General features: G+C 35.0%; 1 protein-coding gene across 1 annotated transcript in view; it reads right to left on the bottom strand.

Moving 5' to 3' along the window:
- Window positions 1-239: 239 nt before the first annotated feature.
- The window catches only part of KNDC1 (kinase non-catalytic C-lobe domain containing 1), a gene marked incomplete at both ends in the record, with an annotated part of 66,175 nt that continues 41,808 nt past the window's right edge, over window positions 240-24,606 (bottom strand). Inside the window, 22 exons of the mRNA XM_082308389.1 lie at window positions 240-471; window positions 735-892; window positions 1,536-1,595; window positions 1,698-1,820; window positions 2,280-2,430; window positions 3,692-3,774; window positions 4,100-4,315; window positions 5,444-5,623; window positions 5,878-6,025; window positions 6,439-6,552; window positions 7,897-8,108; window positions 8,422-8,519; window positions 8,631-8,724; window positions 15,094-15,497; window positions 17,511-17,602; window positions 19,304-19,448; window positions 19,562-20,406; window positions 20,501-20,663; window positions 20,841-20,934; window positions 21,588-21,665; window positions 22,028-22,186; window positions 24,446-24,507. Coding sequence (XP_082164515.1) covers window positions 240-471; window positions 735-892; window positions 1,536-1,595; window positions 1,698-1,820; window positions 2,280-2,430; window positions 3,692-3,774; window positions 4,100-4,315; window positions 5,444-5,623; window positions 5,878-6,025; window positions 6,439-6,552; window positions 7,897-8,108; window positions 8,422-8,519; window positions 8,631-8,724; window positions 15,094-15,497; window positions 17,511-17,602; window positions 19,304-19,448; window positions 19,562-20,406; window positions 20,501-20,663; window positions 20,841-20,934; window positions 21,588-21,665; window positions 22,028-22,186; window positions 24,446-24,507 — 3,911 coding nt within the window. The remainder of the gene's footprint in view (window positions 472-734; window positions 893-1,535; window positions 1,596-1,697; window positions 1,821-2,279; window positions 2,431-3,691; window positions 3,775-4,099; window positions 4,316-5,443; window positions 5,624-5,877; window positions 6,026-6,438; window positions 6,553-7,896; window positions 8,109-8,421; window positions 8,520-8,630; window positions 8,725-15,093; window positions 15,498-17,510; window positions 17,603-19,303; window positions 19,449-19,561; window positions 20,407-20,500; window positions 20,664-20,840; window positions 20,935-21,587; window positions 21,666-22,027; window positions 22,187-24,445; window positions 24,508-24,606) is intronic.

The following is a 24,606-nucleotide window of genomic DNA, read 5'->3' as shown; positions in this document are numbered from 1 at the left end:
ATACTTTCTTGTTACTTTTTTTTTATTCTTTTGATCTGTCATCCAGTTGCCAGGGATTCAAATTTCAATATAGTCAGCATTTTATAATTCCACATTAAGAAATATAATGATTTCAACTTGAGATAATATTTTAAGTCTCTTCACTTAAGTATTTGCTTGGGAATTGGTCCAGGAGATGAAGTCAACTTAATCCGGTTTTACAATCTACACCTGGAATAGAATAGATGAAATGTAAATAATTACTGAAATGTTGCCTTCATTCTGCGCAGTGTGTCCTGAATTTTTCGAGAATGTTTTTCTGCTGGTATCTGATGGAAGTTGGCACAGTTGTCAGCTGCCAAGGCAGAAATGTCTGCTTCTTTAAAACGAGTTATTCTTTGTCTGAGGTAAGTCTGCAGCTTGAAATCTGGTGTATATGTATAAGGATTCTCTTGAAATGCATGAACTTGGCTCACAACTTTTGCAATATTTCTTGAAAGAGAATATGGTAAAAAAAGATTAGTTTGTTTTGCTGCTGATAGAAAACCAAACCCCCCCCCCCCCCAAACGTTAAAGGAAATTCAAAGGTATTGAGCATTCTCTTCTGTAGTATATGTCCCTTTAGTTAGATGTCAAAATGACTGAAACTGTTTAAAGTGTTAACTGTGAAATGTTGCATTAGCTCGTATTACCCCAGTAGACAATATTCTATTTTAAAAAGTTAGGTGATATACATACATAATTAAAATAGTTACCTAAGTTTAGCCCACTTATGAGCTCCATTTGTCATTGTGAAGCCTCCAGTTTCAAGTTGTTGGACATGCATAGCCAAAACATGGGCTGATGGAATTGTTGGAAGTGTTTTGAATCTTTCTCCTTCCATCAAGCACAAGCTGTCACTTTTTAAAAACACCTAGTTTAAAAATGCACACAGATAAATCTCACGTTAAGTGTTGGGGCAGGTTTTACAAGAAGTTCTCCACTTCATGTGTTTAGCACTATGTATTTATTTATCATGAATTTTAACTTTTGGCACTGAAGTTGAAGACAACGTTATGAATTAATCTTGTGGCAAACATTTTAAAGTACAGAAATAAAGAATAACTTTAATCAAAAGATACTTCATATGTAATTTTTCATTGTTCTAAATAACAGTCAAAATTACATTCTAGAACTTAACTCTACGATTCAAAATTGGATAGATCAGTAAGAGAACGCCTGTGATAAAATAAACATTTAAGATTTTTCAAAACAGATTACAGCCACAAAGCTCCTGCAGAAATCATCAGACAAAGTGTATCCAATGTCCTAGCTTGCTTTGAAATTTCTTTCTTGATTTTTAGTCACACAGGATACATTTTTGAGAAATACTGAGATGAAAAATTAATGTAAACCTCTCAGATCAGGACTCAACAATTTTAAATCGAATTAAAATGTCCTGCATAACACAAAGTAATAATTATGGCTTTCACCCTGCAGAGACACCCATGTAAGCAGATCTTGCATCTTATCCAACCCCAAAGAAGTATTTTTACATTAAAGACTTTATACTGTACCTCAACAGCCTTGAGTTCTTCCATTATTTCAGCTACTTTTGCAGGTATAATTTTCCAGGCCTTACAATAAAACAAAATATATTTTTGTTTTTCACATTAATGTCCATATTGGAACAAGATTATGTTAAGCAAAATAGTTACAGAACAGAGTCCCAAACTTACTGGTAACTGTCGTACAATAAGATTTTCCAAGCCTGCTAGGATTTGCATTGCAGTAGCAAAATTTCTTTGTTCATAGCAGCATTTTGCTATAAGAAGAAATTTTGATAACAAGCTCACCTGCAGCTGAAAAAAATATTAAGATATACTATATATATATAAAAATATTGAGATATACTAAATATATATAGTAATCTACATAAATCTACATAATAAAATTAAATGAGAAGGAAGAAAGAGAGATGCATATTCTTTTTGAATTTGTCATCAAAATTGTTGACTGTAGTAACATTTTCCTCCAATACAAAGTTTTCTCTTTTCTGTCACCACGGTGTCCTTGTTAAAGTCTGACATCTATTCTCCTCAGGCAACCTATTTCTTACATTCTATTAGGTTTTGACACCTGCTACTACAAAACATCCAAGACATCCAAGAGCCTCCTTGTGACAACAAACCAAATTGTTAACTGGCCACTCACAGGTGTATTTCAGGGTATTTCTTGCAGCTTTGCTACATGGCAACTCATATACAATAACAAATAAATAACCATTTCATAATTAATAATACAATAAAACAATGACAAACCTTAGATGTGTGACATGTTACAATTTCAGCAGCAACCCAGGTGCTGATATTGTCTGCATTTCTTAATAATTGTAGAAGGTACTGGTCTTGTATGCACTTTGACAGAAACAGATTACAGACTTTAAGTGAAACTGTCTCAGTAGAAACAGCTCTATGGAGAGAATGGAAAAAAAGGCAAAAATAATTCATGCTGACTTTGGATTTTCAGAGAAAATCTTGAGTGCGAAGATGCCAACTTCTAACCATTTAAAATAATTTTGCAGTGCTTGCAGTCTTGATTTTATAATCTTTTACAAAGTACATAGTGAGCTACTGTTACTTTTTCTTCCTTATAATTACAAGAGACTTATATGCGATTAGGTATATGCAGCATACGTTTCTGTACATAAAGACACCTTCACCACTTGTTACTGAATAAAACAAACCATCCAATCTGACACAAAATAACAGCCAGAAATCCAAACTCATTAAAAACTGCAGCCATGTAAGAAATCGAGCCTGATACCTAGTGGTAACACACAGTTTGTTTCCCATGCCTGAACCCCAAATCCGTACAAACCAGCTGATTTAGACTCTGTCATCTAACAATCTGTGAAAGATGAGTTGCTTTAGATCTTCATTCCCTATCCTTAGACAGAAAAGTCTACTACAGGTAGTGCAATTAACAAGTACTAACTAGAAGCTAGCTGAATCCACTGAGTATGTAAGAAGTAGACCATAATCGAATATAATTAGGTCCATGTGGCTGGATGAAAACATTAATTACCATTGACCAAGTAATTTAAATAGGTTGGTAACCACTCTAATAACTATAGGAAAATTCTTACGTATCTGTGAATACTGATACTTCATCTACCTAACAGTACAAAATGAACAGAGAGGTTATGGAGTCTCCATCCACATTCAGAACCCAACTGCACACAATCCCGGGCAACCTGCTCTAGCTGACCTTGCTCAAGGCAGGGGCGTTGGACTACATGATCTTGAGAGGTCTTTTCCAGCCTCATCTATTCTGTGATTCTGTAATGGTCACTGAGATTTTATACACACACACACAGAGGCATTATCAAGTAGCCTGTTGCGGAAACCATTACAATTTTTTCTGATAAAAATAAAACCTCTGAAGCAACCCCCCTTACACAAGTCTTCAGAAATATTTTAGCCTGACCCACTTTAGATTTCAAAGAAATCACCTTGCAAACGTGACCTACCACATACACGCATAGGTACATATACATACACATGTGTAAAATCTCCTGAAATTCAAAAACTTATGTAAACAGACGATCTAGTCCATCGAAAACATATTAAGTATTTAAAATGTTTCTCTCTTCCTGGATGTATTGAAGGTGCAACGCAGGAAGTTATCATGCATCAACAGAATAGAAGGGCAGTTAAAATAAGCAACTTACTTTTGGACAGCAACACATTTGTCTTTAACACCAAGAGCTCTTGAATTTAGAAAGTGTACTGGATGACATTTATGAAATACTTCCTAAACAAAAAGAACAAGATATATCTGTTGTTAGATCTAGCAGTTCTTCAAAAATGCTTGGGGATAAAGACGACAGAGGTTTCCCCTCCACTCCCTCACCTTCAGCAAATTTATCAGAGGGATCACAGCCTAAGAATAGAATTAGCCATTCTAAATTTAACTGTAGAGATTTCAAGAGAAAAACAGATTATCTGAACTCAAAGTCTTAAGAAATAGTATGAAATAAGCTTGAAACAGGGTTGGGAAATGGTAGAGAAAGGAGGCTGAGTATAAAGTAAGAAGATAGATATTATTTGTACTTCCAAGTAAACCTAGTCCTTTGTACCTGTTGCAGTAATGTCAGCTGACAACAAAGCTGTTGCACACTGTATTCTATTAAGAGATATGGTCCCACTTCATCTGCTTTAGCAAAGGAGACTGGGAATTCTTCTGTGAAACTGTTGTAGCATGGCTTTGGCAAAACTGATGAAATAGTGTACAGTCGCTCTCTCTGATACTGTGCAATTGGTCCCATACCTTTGGAAAGTTTCCAGTTAAAGTTCTGTAGAAAAAAATATATAAAGCTACAACTTCTCTAAAGCAAACATTATGTCTCCCCTTGATTTAACTTTCTGGAATATTTTGTTAGAGAAACACCTTCGTGGATGCAAACCTCTTGAGCTAATCTTCAAGGTTAGCCCAGACAGTAATTGGCTTATTCAACATTGCTATTTTAAGCTAATATAATACACACAGTTGATGAGTCTGAGCAGGAGGTTACCAGGTCTCAATCAACAATCAAAACTTCTGTGTAGTCAAGCTTGCTGCCATAAAATAGTTTGTATTCTGAAGTTTTATATTTTATGTTTTACTTCTTACTATCTCTTACTATTTCTTGTACTCTTTTTGCTTAGAATCAAACAGCTCTTTCCAAAGAAATGTTGATTTTTCCATTCTTTTCCCTTCTTCTACCTTCCAGTATCATTATGATGCAGTGACAATAAAAGAAGTTCATGTTTTCTCTATTCTGCTTGCCCTTTATTGGTTGAATCCCCAGTATACCCCATGGAATTCTGCACCTTTATCAAGAGGCTGATTCTAAATTCAACTTGCATGTTATTGATACAGTTGACTTCCACATGTCATTTTGGTCACTCTGTAGAGAGATCTTTTTTCAGAAAAAGCCTACAGTAGGCTCCAGCTTCTGGGGTTACTTTTCACTAGCACACTATATGAACAAGTAAACACAGACAAAAGTTCAGACAAGTTTTTGCTACAAGCTTTGAAGTTCTAGCAGGAAGCCACTCACCCCCCACTATTTTCCTATATTTATAGACTTACAAAGATATATGCCTAATAAGAAGTATTAATGTTTGACAAGGGGGAAAATGTTTCCTAGTAACTATGAGTCACATGCCAGTATCAAGGATGAAGAGTTCAACTCTTTTCAAAATTTGGATTATGTGATCTGTTATTACTGAAACAGATGACAGGGTGCAATTAAGGCTTAAGATGACTTCCAGTTATAGAACTGTTTAGGGCTTAGATAGTTTCAAGAGAAAATTTAAAATGCAGGTACATAAATTTTACTAAATTAGGGTGTAGACTCCCAGCTGGATACTCTGGTCTTTGTCAGAAAATAATATATGGAAATGTTCTCCATATACTGCAGTCTGAAGAAAAGACATGCCTTTCTGGAAACATCTTCTGAGAGCTTTTTACATAGAGAATGTAATGTTTTTCTGTCCTCCTCGCCCTCCTCTTCACATTTGTTCATGCTGGAGCACTGATGAGCACTGCCACTTTTCCTGGCAGAAGCATCCTCAAGCAATGACAACAAGCGCTCACCGTATCCATTTAATGGAGCAACCTGTAAATGCAAAACAGGTTAACAGAATATCAAACTCAAGTTCCCATCAATTATAATCAAGACACAATACAGCTGGGAGATTCATGTCTGTCCAAAACCAGATATATTGAACATAGCTGTCAAAGATGGCATTTTTTTTTTACTTTAATTGTAACTAGGACAGCTTTTTGTAATAACAATTTTACATATACCCTAACTGACTTCAATTGATTTTTTGTTTTTTCCTTAAATCTTCTACTGAAATTCTGACTTACCTTGGAAGAAATAAATTCTTTTAGGGTACACAAAAGATCAGTATTTGTTGCAAAGTCTACACTGTAGCAGTCTTCAATCCAAGCCTGCAGGATGTAGAAACTGCGGTTACATATTTTGGTAAGTGATGTGGAAGGATCCAGGGTTGCACTGGTGAGAAGAAAACGGCAGTTATTTCACCAAAATTGATATCCAATTCCAACTTAAAAATAAGCGTTGAAAAGCCCACAAGTATTATTTGGTATTGACTGTACTATTTTAAATTCTTGTGTTTCATGTCTCTAGAATCCATGGCTCTATGGAAACAAAGCCGTGGTTGTACTTACAACCCATCAGTGAACAACTAGCAAAAGTAAGACTTGGATTCAGAAGAAAAAAGAAGTAAGCACGTTGTCAAATATAGCACTTGCTCTAGTTTCACTCTCACTTGTCAAGAGAGTCTTACAAAAACAAACATCAAAATTCAATTTAATTAAGTAGTTCTTTTCAGAAACAGCTATTTGCCATTGGGGGGGAAAAGTCAACTGTGCTTTGATAATATTTTTCACAGGAAATTACTGTACCTGGATAAAGTGCTGCTGATTCTATCAAGAAGAAACTGCAAAAATTCTTCTTGTGTGCAGAAATAGCGAAATGTGTAGAGAAACTGCTGTACATAACCTTCTAAAAATGCATTTCTGTGAAGCACAAGAAAAACTTCAGACAAGCAAGAACATAATTTCTTCTTGCATTAGAGTACAGCAAGAGCAAAAAAAATTCTCAAAATACCAAGAATTAGTAGAGATTTTAAATTCTCAAGCTCCACATAAAACCTTGATTCCTTTTTATTTTATTTTTGTACATCAAATATTGTGACTGCCAACACTGAAAGCACAATTTGTTTTAAAAAAAGTTCCTCTACTTGCAATTTTGTGAAGACCCACTTTGACATTTCTATTATTATCAAAAGTTACTTTCTAAATAGTATGGAAGAACATATTTAATTTTCTTTTTTCTGTCATCTCACTTGATGTTGTTTTAAAAGCTTTTTACTATAATAACAGCATAAGAAGTAGATGCTTCAATCAAGAAAATATTTCCTGCAGCTCTAACTAGAGCAGTAGTTGCTTTAACAACAGAATATACTTATTACACACACATTAAAAATTATTGCGTTCTATTTTTTTATCCGTGCACATGCACATTCTCAAGCTCTCAACACAGGTTAATTGTCATGTCTCCCTGATGGCTTATGGCTAACCATGAAGTTCTGGGTTTGATGAATGTGGAAGCTCTAATTCAAAAACATTTTTTTCACTTTGTGCAAAATATTAACTACCAGGAAAAGCAGCACTCAGGATAAGTAACTGGGTCTCAGAGTCAGGATGAGCTGGGAGAAGTAGCTGGGAGGAAGTTTCTTCCTCTACAGTGGCACAAGTCTGATGGAGTCTCTCAGGCAGTTTCCATCCTGCATACTATTACAGCTCAGGTACCTTAAACCAACACTGCCCTCATCCTAGTTTAAAGTTAAAGGACATCTTTGTCCCCATTTAAGCCCTGAGATAGGCCTGCATCTTGATCAGTCCCAAGGACTAGAGCAATAATCTGTAAAACAGAACCTATATGTTTTCACATCCAGACCCTATTAATAAGAATTATCAAATTATATGTTCTGAAGAATTGTTATACTGCTGGCAGTAACATAAAGCCTTGACTCCATGGCAACTATCAGAGGAAAACCTCAAATAAGTAAAGGATAAAAAAGTTTAAAGTTATTAGTTCTTGATTTATTATCAAATGCTTTGAGTTTCAATCAAATCGAAACTTAGCAGTTTGGCTTATTTCTTATCAGACTGTCTTTTGCCATTTCCATGCCCATTTCTGTAAATCAGTGTTCATAGAAATAACATTAAACTTGGTACAAGACAGGAGAATTTATGCAATGTTGAGTAACTAGGATTTATCACAGAGGCTATTTTTTCCTGAATTAGCAACTATGCCTCAACCCATTCCCAATTAAGGATGTGCAAAATATACTATACCTAGAATATAAATAAGCCATTAAACCAAGTGGTGTACCAGCCTGCAGAACTCTTACTCCATTTTGATTATTACACTGGTGTTTCTCTGTGTTATAGTAAAGAAGCAATGACGACTCATCCGTAGGTGCCACATCCACGGTGTCAGTTCTCCCGTTGTGAATGACTGTAGGCAACGCGCAGGATTCCACACCCCACTGCTCTGCATACATGATCTGTTCAAAGATGCAAAGCCATGAAAAAATAAACCATAGGAAAATAAAGAGGAAAATCCACACAAAATGCAGTCAACTCATCTTACAGCCAAACTGCATTTCATACAATTGTATATATAATAATGCTTTTTTTCCTTTTTAAACAATACTAGTAACAATTACCTTTACTTCAATAATTCTTTTAGATTCTACTTAATTTGGCACTTTTTGACACAAAATATTTCACATTTTGTATACTGACTTGAGCAGCCAACTACACTGATGCAGTAATGAAATGACAAACAAAACGCAAGCAAAATAAAGTCTGACTTGCCTGCACGTATTTCTTCACCAGTTCAAGAAACTGCACTTTTGATTTCATCTCCTGTAGCTGTGCTCTCAACTTGGGCAACATAGATTTAGTTTCAGGACCTTTAGGTTTAAAACATACAGCACAAGAACATCAATGATTCTGATTTACAGAAAAAATCCTTACAAGCTCTATGCACCCATTTCATTACTGGCAAGTTGCTGTAATCTTACCTTTGCTTCTTCTTTCTTTCTGCAGTAGTTTCTGGTAAAACTTTATGGTCTTTCTGTAATTTTTTGTCTCCATCATTAGCAATTGTTCTAATTCCTATTTAAAGAGAAAAAGAATTCTGATCAGAATGGTAAATGCAAGGTTCTAGTAGGAAACTGAAGTTTTAGAAGAGAATTATTTTGTATGAAAAAAAGAACATCCAAACAGACAAGAACATGATATTAACCAGGAAAAACTACCTTTCACACGAGTGCTTACAGGCAAGTTACAGCAGGCATCACCTGTCCCCAGAAAAGCATTAGTTATGCCACAGTTCTGCAGCTCAAGAACTGGAGCTGGTTTGAGTATGACGAGACTGCATTGAAGTTTGCCTGAATCTGTTTATATAAATATGCCTTTAGTTATAATTGCACTTATCTGGTTGATTTCAAGAGCATTTTTAACAGTTACTCTCAGAAGTCATCCAGAATTAAAAGTGATGGGTTCTGAAATCAGTGCAGACCCCAGAAATGCTCTGTTAAGCGGCTGACCTATATTTGCAGCAAGAACTGAGTGTTTGACTGAAAGCAATGGTTTCCAAACAAGTATAATTACATTATATTATACAACCAGGTCAGAAGACAGACAGGACAGCTGCTCTATAAATAAAGAACATATCAATTTTTGAAGTTCCGCTTACATATTTTATGTTTATGCATTTTACATAATTGAAAAAATAAACTAAATTTCTATAGAATTATATAACTTAAGCAATGGATAGAAACAAAAGTATATCAGGCTTCTCACAATAATATCAAATGTAATGTAAACATTTATATTTGTTTGCATATCAAAGGTTTCATTATTTTACCAACCAACGAAAATGGGCCATCCACTTTGGGTTCAGCTTCTGATGTATTATGAAACAACAAACCTGATGTGTGTTGTGTTTTATAAAAGTGGTGGCTTTTGCACTTGGGTCCTAAGCTAACTACCAGTGACCCAGTTACATGAAACAGCATTTTAAATGGAGTAAGTTCACTGAATGCAGCAGACAGAACTCCCACAAGCAGAGTGATCAGAAAACACATAGCTCAGAGCTAACATCTCAAACAACAGATTGGTAAATAGGTTAGCTTTAATGGGATGGACTTACTAGAAATGAATTTGAGTTCGAGAAAAACCTGTCACTGTTTTTCAGAAAAGCTCAAAATGTTTAACAACATAGTTCATTAGCAGCAAGTCACAAAAGCCCTGTGGATTTTTAAGACTTACCACCACACAAGCATCACATAGAGAACAGTGAAAGCACAGAAAAGCTATTATCCAGATTCTGAATTGGAAACTGCTTGCTTTTACTTAAAGGTTTGGTTTTGTTTCGTCAATTAAAGTGAAACCAAGTTGATTAAGAGACTCTGAACACAAAGGGAATCAGAAAGAGTGGCCATTTTCTGATGTTTGGAATCTGGTGGACAGAAGTGGTTTGTTCCCTAAATAACTTCAGGTGAGAAGCAATGAAGTCAGTAGCAAATTCCCAGTCTATTCCACAACATCTTCCATTTTAGGTAGGTCTAGAATATAAACATTTTTGATGAAGCTATACATTCAATTGTTCTGCTCCCTCTGAAGTATATTTAATTTGTCAGGACACTTTTCTATAGAACATCCCTTAGACTATGGAACAAAGTAATGATAGAGTGACTTTGTTTACTTGAGAAAATTGCAAATTCCAATCTGTCCTTGAAGTGTAAGTTTATTACATGCTGAAAAGTGGCTCCACCAAAGGATGCAGAATATTGGCAGAAGGGAAAGGAAAAGAAAAAAGCGAATGGGAAAGGGAAAACTGTGGCCAGAATATGCAAAACTTGCACTAGAAACCTCGTAGTCACAGCTTGGGTGCACTGAAGTTTGTTGGAGACTCTTACAAGTAGCTTATGAGATCTGGGGGACAACTGAAACCTAGTGCGGGCAAAGAGGAAAAGGGCAAAGCCTAAGGGTGAAGGCTTAGGGCTGCAGGAGAACCGAAGCCAGCTTATCAGACTACAGAAAAAAAGCTCTTCTCATTGTGAGGGCAGACTTGGACATCAGCCCGGAGAAATGGCAGCCCTGGTAGCTGCCTTCCCTTCCTGGTCTGCTGCAAGGACTTGGTTTGCCTGGATGCACTCTCTATGAGGGTGCAAAATCAGCAGCTCCTGGACTAGAGGTGATGTGAGGCAGGGGACATATACTTGCTTGCCTAAGGACTAACTTTTATAAATGTAGAGTAACCTTTGCTGACCTTAAGAAACACAATGAACTATCTGATAAGCACCTACACAGTAAAGCATTAATTATTTTTACGACATTTGAAAGTGTCACCTTGATCCATAAATATTTTATTTTTTTAATGCTAGCTATTTCACATTCCTTTCAAACATAAGAGCACATATTACCATTTTTTTGAATCATAATAGCTTGATTAATCCAATTAATATTGTCATCATATAACAAATGTTTTGCTTTTTGCATCTTAATAAATCACAACCTATCTAAGGTGCAGACAATATCCAACAGGTTCCAGTAGAAAAATAGAAAAGTTAATTATTTTTATGGCAGAATGTTTAATAACATGTTCTGGCAGTCAGAGTTTCTCAGAACCTGCATGTTCTCAAACCTACTTACAGGTGTACAAAATTAGAAAAACTAAATAAATTTAATTGCATTTAGTTTTAGAAGGGGAACAAAGAAACATTTGAATCATATGAATATTTTCATTGGGGAGGTAAGTGTATTAATGACATGTATATGTCTCCAAAACTGTAATTTGTTGTGTGGTTAGACTCTCGTTCAGTACTCAGTTCCAGTTGCAGACTACACCTGAACTGACCAAGAAGACCTATCCCTATGAAAGGGTAGAGCCACTAAGTCAGGATAAATGTAGTCAGGCTCAAATGTCTATCTTTAAACATTCACTCTTTGAAACATCAACTCCCAAACACTGCTTTAGCACACTTTACCGCAAAGCTGTAAATCAGCTCAACTTTATTGCTGACTTCTTAAAAATCTGTCAGAGACCTGGGGCAAAATATTTTATATTCTCAGTATTTTGGTTCAGACAGTGCAACATTCCCTTGGAATTTGCACAGCTCTTATTCATTGTTTATACATTAACAGTGTTAAAACTTCATAAATGCCAATGACTAACAACTACATTTATTTTCTAAATAACATGTATTCCAAGTACAACACATATAAATATTCATATTATGAAAGAAAACTAGCTGAAAACATTTTCCTGTACAAATACAGCTGTTGGCTGCATCCAAGTACAACAATACACGAGGACTTATAAATGTTAAATACTACTCCTATCAATGGTACCAGCAACATCCATGTTGTTCAAAATGAGATACAAACTGGTCTTTGTCAGATGCTGGTATGGAGATTAAAATCGTGCTATACATTTTCACAGTCGTAGTGTTTGGTTTGATGAATCAGGCAGAAGAGACAGCAGAAGGAAGCTGGGTAGAGCTGCTTATCACCTACATGTTGATAACTGATTGTCTTACAGGTAAGAATGATCATCTCCTGACTGCTGCAATAGCAGAAAAATAAATTTCATTTTCATATTTTTTCCCTGTCTTTCTTATATATATTGACCAGTTAAAATTTGTAACAGTTCATCTCGTTTCAACGATATTGCTAATAGTTTATTTCAGAAATTGTCATGACTGATGGAGTTTGGAAAAACAGCAGGATTTTAGGAAAGTTTTCTTTGCTTAGGTTACATGTTCAAGATTGCTGCAATTGGAGCATTATCATTCTGTAAGTTTTTGTTTTAAACACATTTGGAAGAATCTGGGTTTCACAGAAAGTCAGTGTCGTAGTAACGCCAGTAGAAAGAGTAAAGTTGTTGATGCTATGGTAGTGAAAGAAATAAAAATAGTCACGAGACCAAAAAGTAACTGGTATTTTAAACTAGCCTCTGTTGAATTTGTAGTAACAAGACACTTTAAAAGCATTTTTAATAAAAAAAAAAAGAACATTTAATACAATATTATTAAAAATATTTTTAAGATTATATACCTGAATATTCTAGTATACCAAGACCTTTTTTGTATAAACAGTACAACAGCATGTATCTGCACATACATGCTTTTTTGTGAAAATTAACTTTTCTTTTGGAATGCATTAAAAAAATTTCTATGCTGTAGAAGAGTAATCTTCTATTAACCTTCTTCTCTGAAGAAAATGGTGGAATATAAACTGAATTTGACTTCATAATTGAAGATGACAGTTTATAATTGTATTCCTTGCAACCTGGACGCAAAGGGATTCCACAAATTAGGAAAACTATTTATATAAGATACCAAGCTTCTGTTGTCTGCAAATAATGATTTTATTCTTGTTCATCTGGCCTCATGTGCAGTCCAGATCACATACATTTTCTCCATTACTGAGACGGAGTAAGATTAGAGTTTATTTTTTGTCCAGCTATTAAGATTTCGCACTAATTTTAGATAACACAAGGAAGATTAGTTCACTAATCCTCAGAGTTGCATGCATCTTTTTCAGCTATTGGAATGTGCGTTCTCTTGCTCTCTAAATGAATTGTTTACTAATTGCTAAACTGAACAAATTGCACTTTGTATCAATAGTAATCTTCCTCCAGTGGAATGTACTGTGCATGAACACAATATAATTTTCCACAGAGATACCTTATGACTATTTCCACCCCCAGCCTCCTGTATGATTGTTGGGTTAGCCAAATTCTTATGCACTAGTGCATATAGTAGCAATGTATAATAGTATGCATTAATTTCATAAGCAAATTCAAAAGCAGGCTGTAAGCACCATAAACCTTGCTTAATTTTTGCTGTATGCCTGTTAAGTAGGGAAAACAATTGCCAAGAACTCAGAAGATAATTCATCCTTTTGAATCAAACTAAATTGCTGAGTAGTCTGTAAAATCTCAAGGTAAAAAAGACTGCCTGTTGAAACAGAAAAATCTGTTTAGATGCTTATGAAAACTCCTTACTCGTGAAAATCTGTTCTTCAGTCAAGAATTAGTCCTTCAAGTAAGGGAGATTATGCAAGCCCATTTTTCGCTAGCTGGCATGCTTACACAGGATTAAACAGCCCTATAGGATTAGAAATAGGATTTTTTGAGTAGATGGAACTTTTTGAGAGTGACAGTCCTGAAAACTATTTTTTTAAAATTTTAATTATTTATTTTTACACAACCCAACAGTAGATCAAGTTTCTCATGCTATTTTCTCCTATAGACTTACACCTGAACATTAAGAAGCAAAAAAAAAAAAAAAACCAAACCAAACATCCTCAATGATTCAGGCTTTAACTTGCCTAATAACAGAAAAAGTTATGTTTTTTTATCGAAAACTGAAGTGAGGTCACAGTCCTTAAAAAAAAAAAAAAAAGAATGTAAGTAGATCCATTGGGATTTAAACTGGCTATCTGGAAACAAAGAAGTCTAGATAGTGTTCTCAGCTGTTCAGTTCTACTTTGTCAAGCTCACTTAAAAAATAAAGCAGCAAATTCAACTACCTGCCCATAGTAAGGAAATCCACAAGAGCAGTGCAACTCCTGCTTCATCTTTGTTAAACATGTATCTGGCAGAAACAATAAGGATACACAAACTAGACAACTAACCATTCTCAGGGACACAAAAAGATTCCAGATGTCCCTATACTAATACGTCTTCCAGTAATAACTCATTTACTTAAATTTTTCCTTTTCCTTCCCATGAACCAGCTCCAACTATATAGATTTCTACAGTTTCATATATTATCCTTACTCTGTGGCTTTGGACTTGAAATATTTACAAAAATATTTACAAACTGAGGCTTGTTATAGATAGATGCACAAATGTAAAAATTAAGTAAACGTGATCAATATGATCTTTAAGGGAATAGAAGACCTTGCTAATCTAAAACAACCCACCCCCCTACCCATGCTCCCCCATGCTCCTCAAGATGCTTAAAAGGCACAAGGCCACATTAATCATGATGATTAGTGATCTCCAAGAGAAGATGTGAGCAAGTAACTGCCATTCTGCTGGCAAATGGTGAGAAGCTGTCAGGGAATTCACCATGACCAAGGAAAAGGGCTCAAAGCACATGACAAGGAAGACCTCTTAAGAGCTTGTGATACACACCAGTCATAGCCATTCTTAGCTCTTTTCTATAATATTACCACCATGGGGTTGGTGCATATGGCAGATGGTACTTTTCCGGTCAACTTCAGGAAGAGAAGATGCATTGTAAGTCAGTCATTATCAATTTCATGTCAGTGCTCTTTATTTTGGAGTACTACCCTTACTCTGCTTTATTGATAAGATATCACAAATTTTGAGGATTTGAAAACACTTAAGAGTCAGTATTTAAAAGAAGAAAGGGGGTTTCAACTCACTATAACACAATAAATATTATCATACTTTTAACCAGCAAGTAAAGAGGTATCTTAATGATTTTAAATCAATGTACTCACCACTTTTTTAGCATCTATATTTTGTGACTCACTTGATTTCTGCTTTCCAAGGTTTTTCATGTAACTATGAACTTCCGAATCAAAACATTCAGCTCCATAAAATGCACTGCTCCAGCCAGGACTACAGCTATTAAAGTCAGGTAGATTGGGAGACACAAGGTAGCTGTTTCCAGCTATCTTTATTATGGTCTCTTCCTCTGGCTCTGTGTTTTCTTCTGTAAAGCCTGGACCAATACAACAGCCATTGCTTTGTAAACATTGCCCCTTTTTGTCTATAGGGATAGTATTCTGCAGCCTCAATTCTTTTTTGAAATTATCCGAAGGTGACTCATCAAAATCCATTTCAGCTAATGATGTATTTATCACAGGCTCAGCCTTCACATCAAAGGTTGCTTCCCCTTCTCCTAAAGAGGGTGTATGAGGGGGGAAAGAAATAATGGTCATGTGCTGTGATGCATGCATTGTTGAACTTAAACACTACACATACAAAATACAGTTATGAGACTATCTATGCCCTCTAACAGCAGTGTTGTTAGGTGCTTATTTTGGCTCTGTGCTTTCTTTTTCTCAGTGACATTGTAAAATGATAAAGATTAAGGACATTTCAGAACTATTAAGCTCTGGTCAATACATTTCTGAAAATTACAAAATATGTCTGTGCATATACAACAAGCATTTAAACAAAGCATAGTACAGAAGTTTTAAAACAAAAGTTAAATATGTCAGACCTGTGCACGCATTAGTAAAAAGCTTAGCTTTTGAGGTTTTTTCCATCCATAAGTCTTGAAGCTTTTATTCCATACATAGAAGGCAAGAATACTTGATACAGCCAAAGTGGACACAGATGTTAAACCTTCTACTGCTACAGGACTCACTCCCTTGAGCTAGGATGGGACTTCTTTGCAGTTGTAACGGCTACTACCAACCTTAAGGGACTGAGGCGACAGTCAAAGGTTGGTATGATGCTGACAGAAGCTTTTACGCCTGCCAGAAGTCTCCCTTTTCACTTGAGCAACTCTCCAGGGCTTAGATATGCCACCTTAGAGTCAAATGGACCTAAATTACTGGTGCAAAGAAATCACATACCCCATGGGAAAGTCTGGCTCTACATCTGCAATCATTCTGAGCCAAAATGGAAAATTGTAACATAGAATGACAGCAGTCAAGTACAAACTTACAAATTTATGTTTTGCCATAAAAGTTAAAAATGTAGGGGTATAAGCCATTAGGTAAAGAACACACGGTTTAACTTTGCTCAAAACAGGATTCATGAAGTTTAAGTGCTGAAACTTGGCTGAACTATCTTGAAAAAAAAAAAAGAAATACTGATACAACAGCAACCAAATACAACCTGTCCATGAATACACCAAGCCTAGAAAGGGTAATGGTTTTGTTATAATAATGGGATTTACCAGTCCCAGCTCAGTTTTAAGTTAAGTTACTGAAAGATGGAATGTTTTGTTCAATCACATTGTATGCCAGGAAAAATGCAAAACCCACACTGAAGAAGTACAAATAAACCATCCGCTAATATAACCTCAATGACTGCCCTGAAATGGTGTCCTGTAACCAAGTTTGTGATCAAAAGGCAAAACTATCTTGATTAACAAATTATTTGACCCACTGTTCATTTTGCTATCTATCTTTAAAAAGGTACTTCAGTGGATAGAACAGGGAAGTGGAGGAATTACTAGGAGAGAGGTAAAGACTTCTTTTTTACCTGTTTGTGAAAACCCTTTTGATGAATAGTTAAAAATGCCCATTTAAATCCAAATGCAATTCAGTTTCTAGATTTCTGTACAATTCTCTTCCCCAGAATTTGTAAATAATTTTATTGACAATACTATTTTTTATTTTAATACATTTTATTTATTTTACTGCCTAGTTTTTTTTTTAATTCTGATAAGTGAAAAAAGAAGACCAATCTGTTGCATAGTCATCCTTCAATCAATTCGCAACTTCTTCAGTAACACCTAAGGAGTCGTAAGCATTTTCTGAAGCTCCCCTCTCTGCCCAGCTAAGCTTGTTATGTTGCATGGACCTGACTCAGTATGACTGTCCCCCTTCCCCCTCCCTACTAAAGCATGCCACGAGAACATCTACTGGATGAACACAAGAAAACTACATGTAGCAGTTAGGATTTGGGGAGTTTTTCAACAGACACATCTGTGTAAATAAAAGTAAGTAAAGGTACATGAAATGGGCATTCCACTCAATGATATTTTGTCATATGTAAGCTTCATACAAAAGACAACAGGTCCCCAAGGCATTGATAATGTTCAGATTCACTGATAATGTTCATAAGTGCTAAGGTGAGTGTTTTCCTGAAGACACACTCAAAGTGCTAATCTCAAAACTTGTGTCATTGTAGATTCCTAGCACACAAAAAGATCTAGAAACATGAAGTCCCTTCTCACCCTCTGTCTGACTACTGCTTCCCAAAAAGCTATCAGATTTCTTCAGATCTTGGAACACCGTGCCACGCTTTGAATCATCTGCCTCCGTTATGCTGAAAATACAAGAAGATTAGCAAAAATTAGTGTTTCATATACTTTTATATTTACATCAGTAAAATGAGATCTTACAAATGACTCTACCATGTATGTGAAGGGTTTCATTCATAGCATTTATCTACCTCCTGAAGTCTGCATGTTCAGCTTCAGTTAGTTGTTCAAGGAAAAAAAAAAATGTTCAAATGGGCATTAAAGTACACTGAGTAAGATACAGAGATTTTCCTTTACAGCATTTGGCAGAATTCCAACAGAAGTATCAGAACACATACAAACAGAAGGCATAACTCCAGGCATAACTTAGACTGCAAATTACTGTAATGGGTTTTTCACTCAGGATTCAACCTCTGGATAACAGCCTGCAGTCTGACTCTAAGTCATCCCTAATAAGAATAATCATAATTTTAGAAGTCAAAGAAGGTAACAATTAAAAACTTCTATATTCTTTGTCTAAAGAATGTTAAGTAAACAGTGTCTCAGAGATATTCTGAGGCAGTTCTTGCGTGTGATTTAAAAGCTAGACCTGTGTTTTTACACTGGATAATAAATGATGATTTCCTTTTCACACCCACTTTCAAAAACTTTACTTCATAACAGAAGCTCATATAGAGGATGACTGCTTCATATATCTCAGTAATTCAGCTGCAACAGCTCAAGTTTCTCCTACCATAACATTCAACTCTGTGGAATTAAGAGCCTAACCTCCAACAAGTTTTCAATGGCTCCTTAAAAATCCCAACCCAAATGGGAAATAGGCTGGCATATCAGGGTCTGATATCTGGAGGTTGTAGTCTATTCTCTCTGAAACTTGCTGTAGGGATAGTACATCTTTTAATACTGAAGTTTTTCTAGACTGTATCTACCAAGCTTCTTTGTCAAAACTTCCAATTTGTAGTTCCAAACCACAACAGACAAAGAAAACATACATAACTGCCACATATAAATTGATTACTGCTTACAACAGAACAGTAAGTTTTTATAAGTATGCTGCATTTGGAGGCTGCAATAAAACAAACATTGTTGTCATTATTTTTCAGGTAAATAGGTCATTGAATATGAAATAGTAAAAATTAGAAATTAGACTGGTGTTTTCTCACTTAACAGGCTACTTACAAAAGATTGCCAGGAGGAACATTGAGTCAAACTGAATCAGTTAAGTAAAACATTTCTAAGCTAAATTAATTACAAAAAGATTTACAAAATTTATTTTTACTTACAAAAGATTGCCAGGAGGAACATTGAGTCAAACTGAATCAGTTAAGTAAAACATTTCTAAGCTAAATTAATTTCCTTGTTCTTATGTGTGAATAGAACAAAAGGGTGTATAAAGAACTAAACTCAAACAGAATAAGCAAACTGAACAGTAAGAACAATATATTTCACTTGATTGAACAGCCTCTTTCTAACAAGACTACGAAGCTCTCCATCAGTGGCTGAAAACAATATTGATCAGAATTAGGTCTCCATTATGAAGATGGAGTTACAGACAAGCTTAATAAAAAAATATTTTCTGTGAAACCATTAAGCACTACTTGCTATGGGGAAGGCCATGAAGTATCTAATAGACTGGGAAATTAACAGTTGGCAGGAAACAAGTAGAGATACCTGAAGAGAAGGAGCATATCCTTTCCTGCTTCTAGGAAGTAGGGAGAAAAGCATTAAATTGAAATGTAAGGAGGAAAAAGTTCAAAAACACCTACCATAAATGTGAAGGTCTTTCTCCATTTACTACCTGATAGAGATTCTCCAGTAATTTTTCATCCCAGTAGAGGTCACAAAACTTCTCACAAATTGTATCAGAGAACATACCAAACTTAACTTCCTTTAAGTTTAAAATGAAGTTACCTTGTTTAAAAAAAACAAAAAAGAAACAAACAAACAAAAAAGTGAGAAAGAGACATTACTAACAATATTCTTACACATCAATGATAATAATATACAGAAGAAAATGTACATACCCATATCAAAAACTTCAACTCCATTCTCTAGATAGCCATCAAATGCAAACTCCTCTTGTATAAGATGAACCACTTTCTGTAGTAAAGTGTCACTTGTGCTGTTCTGCTGGGGCAGGACTTCAACATCACAAAGATGAGAATCATCTTGATTCACTGAGGTACACGGTGTGTGTTTTTGTTCAGTGAAAATACTGTCTACAGTGGTAGCACACTCAATTTCTTGGCAGTTGGTTTGAATAGCTGGGTTACTTTTATCAAACTTGTTCTGTGTACTAGTAGTCTCACAGTTTTGCACTTTGCAAAGGGAGGCATCATTTTCTGCTTGAGTGCTCATTTTATAACTTGCAATAGTACTTGCAAGTAGCACTGGCAAACTATGATAGCAATCATAAGCAATTCTTGAACGAAGAGGTTTATTTGGTATTTGCTCTGATACAGCTAAATGTACTGGCACGAATGTCAAAACTCTTTTCTCTGAGTCTTGTTTGAGAATGATGTTATTTATATGGAGAAAATTAGGAGATGTGGAGCAAGCTAAGGAGCTTGAAGGAACTTCAGATAAAATGCTCTTTTCTTGTAGAATATGTGAGGAATCAGATGGTGATGGTAAGGTAACTACAGAAGTAAATGCATTGCCTGACTTTTGCTCTTCTGAAGATATCGGAGATGAGTGGCCTGGAACTTGTAAATCACACTCAGCTATTTCAGGTGCAGTTTCAACAACATCTGTGTCTTCAGTACCATAGCTTTTAGAGTCTTTTATATATCCTGATTTGTTGTGGTCGATGTGTTTTTCTTTTCTTGTTTCTTTCTTGAATTGCTCAGAAACTGGTGTGTGAACCTCTCTGAAAAGGCACAAAGAATTTTTTTGAGGACAATTCCAGTAGATTTAACAATGAAGTCTTAAGCTTAACTTACTCTGCTTTAGGATATACTAACTTTGCTATATTTGCATTTTGTTGCAGAATAATAGGCTTAAAGTGAGTTGCAGGAGAGGTGAATGCAACAGGTAATGTAGCTTTCTCACAATTTAGAGAAATCTGGCATGGTACTGGTCCTTTAACTGCTACAAGTTTACTTTCACTGGTAATAGGCACAAATCCTGAAACACAAAGACAGTTAGAAAGATGAACAATATGTAAAATATAAATGCAAGGTAAATAACAATCAATTTCGATAGAAAAAATAATTTTGTACCTGACCAAGAAAATCTTACATGGAGAACTGATCTAGAGAATATTAAAACAAAGTAAACATGTCAAAGAGTCTGACTGCTTACCTAGACTTGACTCTGAAGGGTCCATTTCCTGGCTTTCATTTTTAAATTCAAAAGCAACATGAGCTTGAGAAGAGATTACTTCTTCCTCAACAGCCTAACAATAAAAATTAAAGTCCAAACTGAATTTATTAGCATTTTCTTGTTTTTAAATTCTGCTCAGCACATTACTGGAAAAAACCACACAAACCCAACCCCATACAAACCTAGAGTTTTAGGATTTTCAATTTCTGTAATCTGCAAAGCAGCAACCTAGTCATGCCGAGGTGGAGACTTAAAACAAATGACACACAAAACTCTAAGGATGGTAGAACTGTTTGGAAATCTTGATAACCCTCTGTTTCAAATCAGAACTTTTAGGTAATCAAAGTTTTGAACAAAGTCAGTTCCATGGATTGACTGAATGCCGTGTCAATTACATATTAATGTCTTCTGTTTTGATAAGAAGGGTGGTAAATGAAAGAGAGATTATGAAATTAAATCACTGGTTCTTCTTATTTCTGAGCTCTCACCCATGCAGATTGTGGAGTCAGGGCACCAAAATCTGGGGAGTGATCACTCCAACAGCAAGAACTAGAAAAAAAGCAATACTTAAAGACTACTTGAAAATTAAAAAAAAAAAAAAAAAAAAAAAAGAGAGAGAGACAGAACAAATCTAACTATACTTGCGGGGGCCAAAAATCTTCTTGGAATACAGTTTACAGAATTAATTGAAAAAACATAGAGAATTAAAAAAGGTGGCACTCTTACCTTAAAGACAGATTTATTCAACAATGCCAAAATATTTTTGCTGTTTATACCTTGTTCAAGTAAATAATGATTGCATGTCTAAAAAAAAAAAAAAGGTAAAAAAAATAATCATAATTTTCACTCAGTAAATAAGTTTTCAATCAAGTGAGGTATTCTTGGACAAGGACAAAGTCAAGATAGTCAATTAGAAGTAATCTAAGTTTAGGAAGTCTTATGAACCTATTCCGAGTACCTTATTGACAATTTCAATATAAATTAAAACCACACCTCTCTGTGTCCTTAGGGAGGTAACTTTAATAACAAATCACAAAGTGACTGGCTTTCATTTAATTAGATATCAGTCTATTACCAAAAACAAATTAATATTTTGATATTCAAATCACTAAAATGAGACTTTAGACACAACTAAATTTCACATAAAATTGCTTAAATCTAGTAACCTTAATTGCATCAGCTAGAGAAGGTCTTTCTTCAGGGTTTTTTCTTGCCATATCCAGAAGAAGTTTTTTTAATTTTCTTGGCAATGCTAGTTTATGACTTGGCGGAACACTGTATTTTGCAGCCATCCACAGAACTGCAGCAACACCATAAATGCAGACCTATTGGTATAACATAAGAGACAGGAAAGATGTAAACAGACCGAAACAAGCTTCCACTTCAAAACCAATTCCAGCAAATTATCCAAAAATTCCCCTCATTCCCTGCAAAAAAAAATAGAGCTAAAAAACCCCTAGAGCTTACAAAGTACAGATCACATTTGGCTTTTGAAGATGCTGATGAAAATTGCAGCCCATTTCAAAAACTAGCTGTTATGCATGCAGGGCCAGTAACAGTAGCTAATTTTCTACTGTTGGAGCAACAGACATAATTTGTCTTGTCCTTTGTCTAGGAAAATTATTCAGGAAAAAAGCGTTTTTAGAACCATTTTGAAGAATTCCTTTCTCGTGTAAAAACTTGGATTGCTGCAAGCCTTAGAGTTCTACCATAAAACCTGGCCAGCCGCAATTTACTTAAAAAAGGTCATGATAATTCAGGAAGCAAATGGTGCATAGTAATGACAAGCTAGCCAGTATGAGTCATATTTTACAGAGAAGATTACACCTATCAGAAGAATGAGGTACTGTATATTTATTTTAGCAATTATTGTGCTACCTGCAGCTAGACCAATTGAAGTTGCCATGATGAGGGACCTTGAAAAGCATTTGATCTTCACAAGCTTTCTTGTTTTATTTGAAGAATCACATTTTTCAGACAGAGCCAGATTTAGTCTACCTAATGCTTAGTTTACATACATTAGCATGTACTACAAACGCAATTTTGACAAAGCACCATGCTTCTTCACATTGCCTCTGAAAGAGATTACAAAGGCTCAAGGGACAGAAACCTAAGCACAGTACTAAACAATGTGGTCCTATAAAACAATGTTTTCTAGCACTCTTTTGAGCAAAGTGAACAGCAATGAACACAACGTAACAAGGAAATTCACTATAAAGAAAATAATCTGTGAACCATTTGAACTGTTGAACAAAAGCTACTAATAGGTACAAAAATATTTTAAATGGGAGAAAGCAGCTCCACCAAACCAAAAAAACTTTTCTTCCCCGTAGGCTCAGAATTCCAAAAGGTCAATGGGATCACAATTTTAACCTAAATTTATTTATTTATGAAAAACTTGCCATCCAATCTAGCATATCCTTCAAAAAAGTTCCTTTTACTGAGGTAGCACAGTTATTGTGACTGCCACTACACAGTCTTGACTCCCATACAATAATTCTAACTAAATGTTCATAACAACCAAAAAGTTATACAAATATCAGGAAAAAGCAAAAAAACCAGGTCAGCTTATTCTATATATAATGTTGTAGAAAAACACGGAAAAAAGATTACTTCAGATTTTCTAAAGAAAAAGAATAAAGCATAAATAATAAAGCATAAAGAATAAAGACTTTAGGATTATTAACTTCTACTGTATGGTGAAACTGCTGTATTGTATTTCAGGGTTAGTTTAAGCTTCTGAAGACTTTGAAAAACTTGCATGTTGGATCAAAGCAGTTTATGAAGAAAAAGCAACTTTAAAGAAGGTATATAAGCATTTTCTAGTTACAGATAATTTTACAGAAAGTCAAACTCTCTCTTTAGTAGATTTTTAATGAAGTTTTTTTTTTTCCCCGATTCATGACTATTATGTTTAATTTTAAAGGACTCATGGGGTACAAGGTACTGCTTTTCTTGTTACATAATAGAAAGGTACCATAAATTCTGTTTTCCTGACTCTTAAGATCACTGTGGTACAGGTTGCAATTCAGATGCAGTTGCAGTGAAGACAAATACTCACCTGCTATTTATTAACATTTTTATCATCTTTGGTCTGAGAGCACCTTACCTATAGCAAAAAACTCTAGGAAAACTGCATTGGTAAAAGACATAATTCATAGCATTCCCATAGTAAAAATATGCTGATAGTGATATTTTTATCCAGTCTTCCAAATGAGATTAATGTTTGGGCTTTAGACAGTCTAAAACACTGATCTTAGTGTGACCTCCAGAATGTGAAAACATGACTTCAAAGTCTGTCTTACTGCTAACAAACTGAAAATAATTAAGCTTTTTGGAAAACTATTGAATAACAGATTTTTGGCAGTTACTCCAACAATTTTGGAAGGCAAAATTATTTTTTGGAAGCAACTAATTTTATGGGAGATCAATATATAAAAACCCACAGATAACCAAGCAATATTGGGAGAAATGAGAAATATTATCAGAATCTTAGAAAAGTTTAGCTTTCTTGTTCAAGCAGCAGAGGGATACAACTGTCCTCTGATAAAATGCATAGCAACCTACATAACCTACCACATTACCTTCTCACTATCCACATCCTCTTCTTCAATTTCAGGGGCTAAATAAAATATATCACAAGATTCTAAATGAGAAAAGAAACCAGAAACAAAAGGTAAGATATTTGCTTTCTTCTCCACTCCCCCCCCAAAAGAAATAAAAGCAGAGCACACAATGTATTCAT

The sequence above is a fragment of the Platalea leucorodia genome (assembly GCF_965183815.1).
Source record: "Platalea leucorodia genome assembly, chromosome: 4".
Classification (NCBI taxonomy): Eukaryota; Metazoa; Chordata; class Aves; order Pelecaniformes; family Threskiornithidae; genus Platalea; species Platalea leucorodia.
Note: the sequence above shows the minus strand (reverse complement) of the source record. Positions and strands in the feature narration are given on the sequence as shown.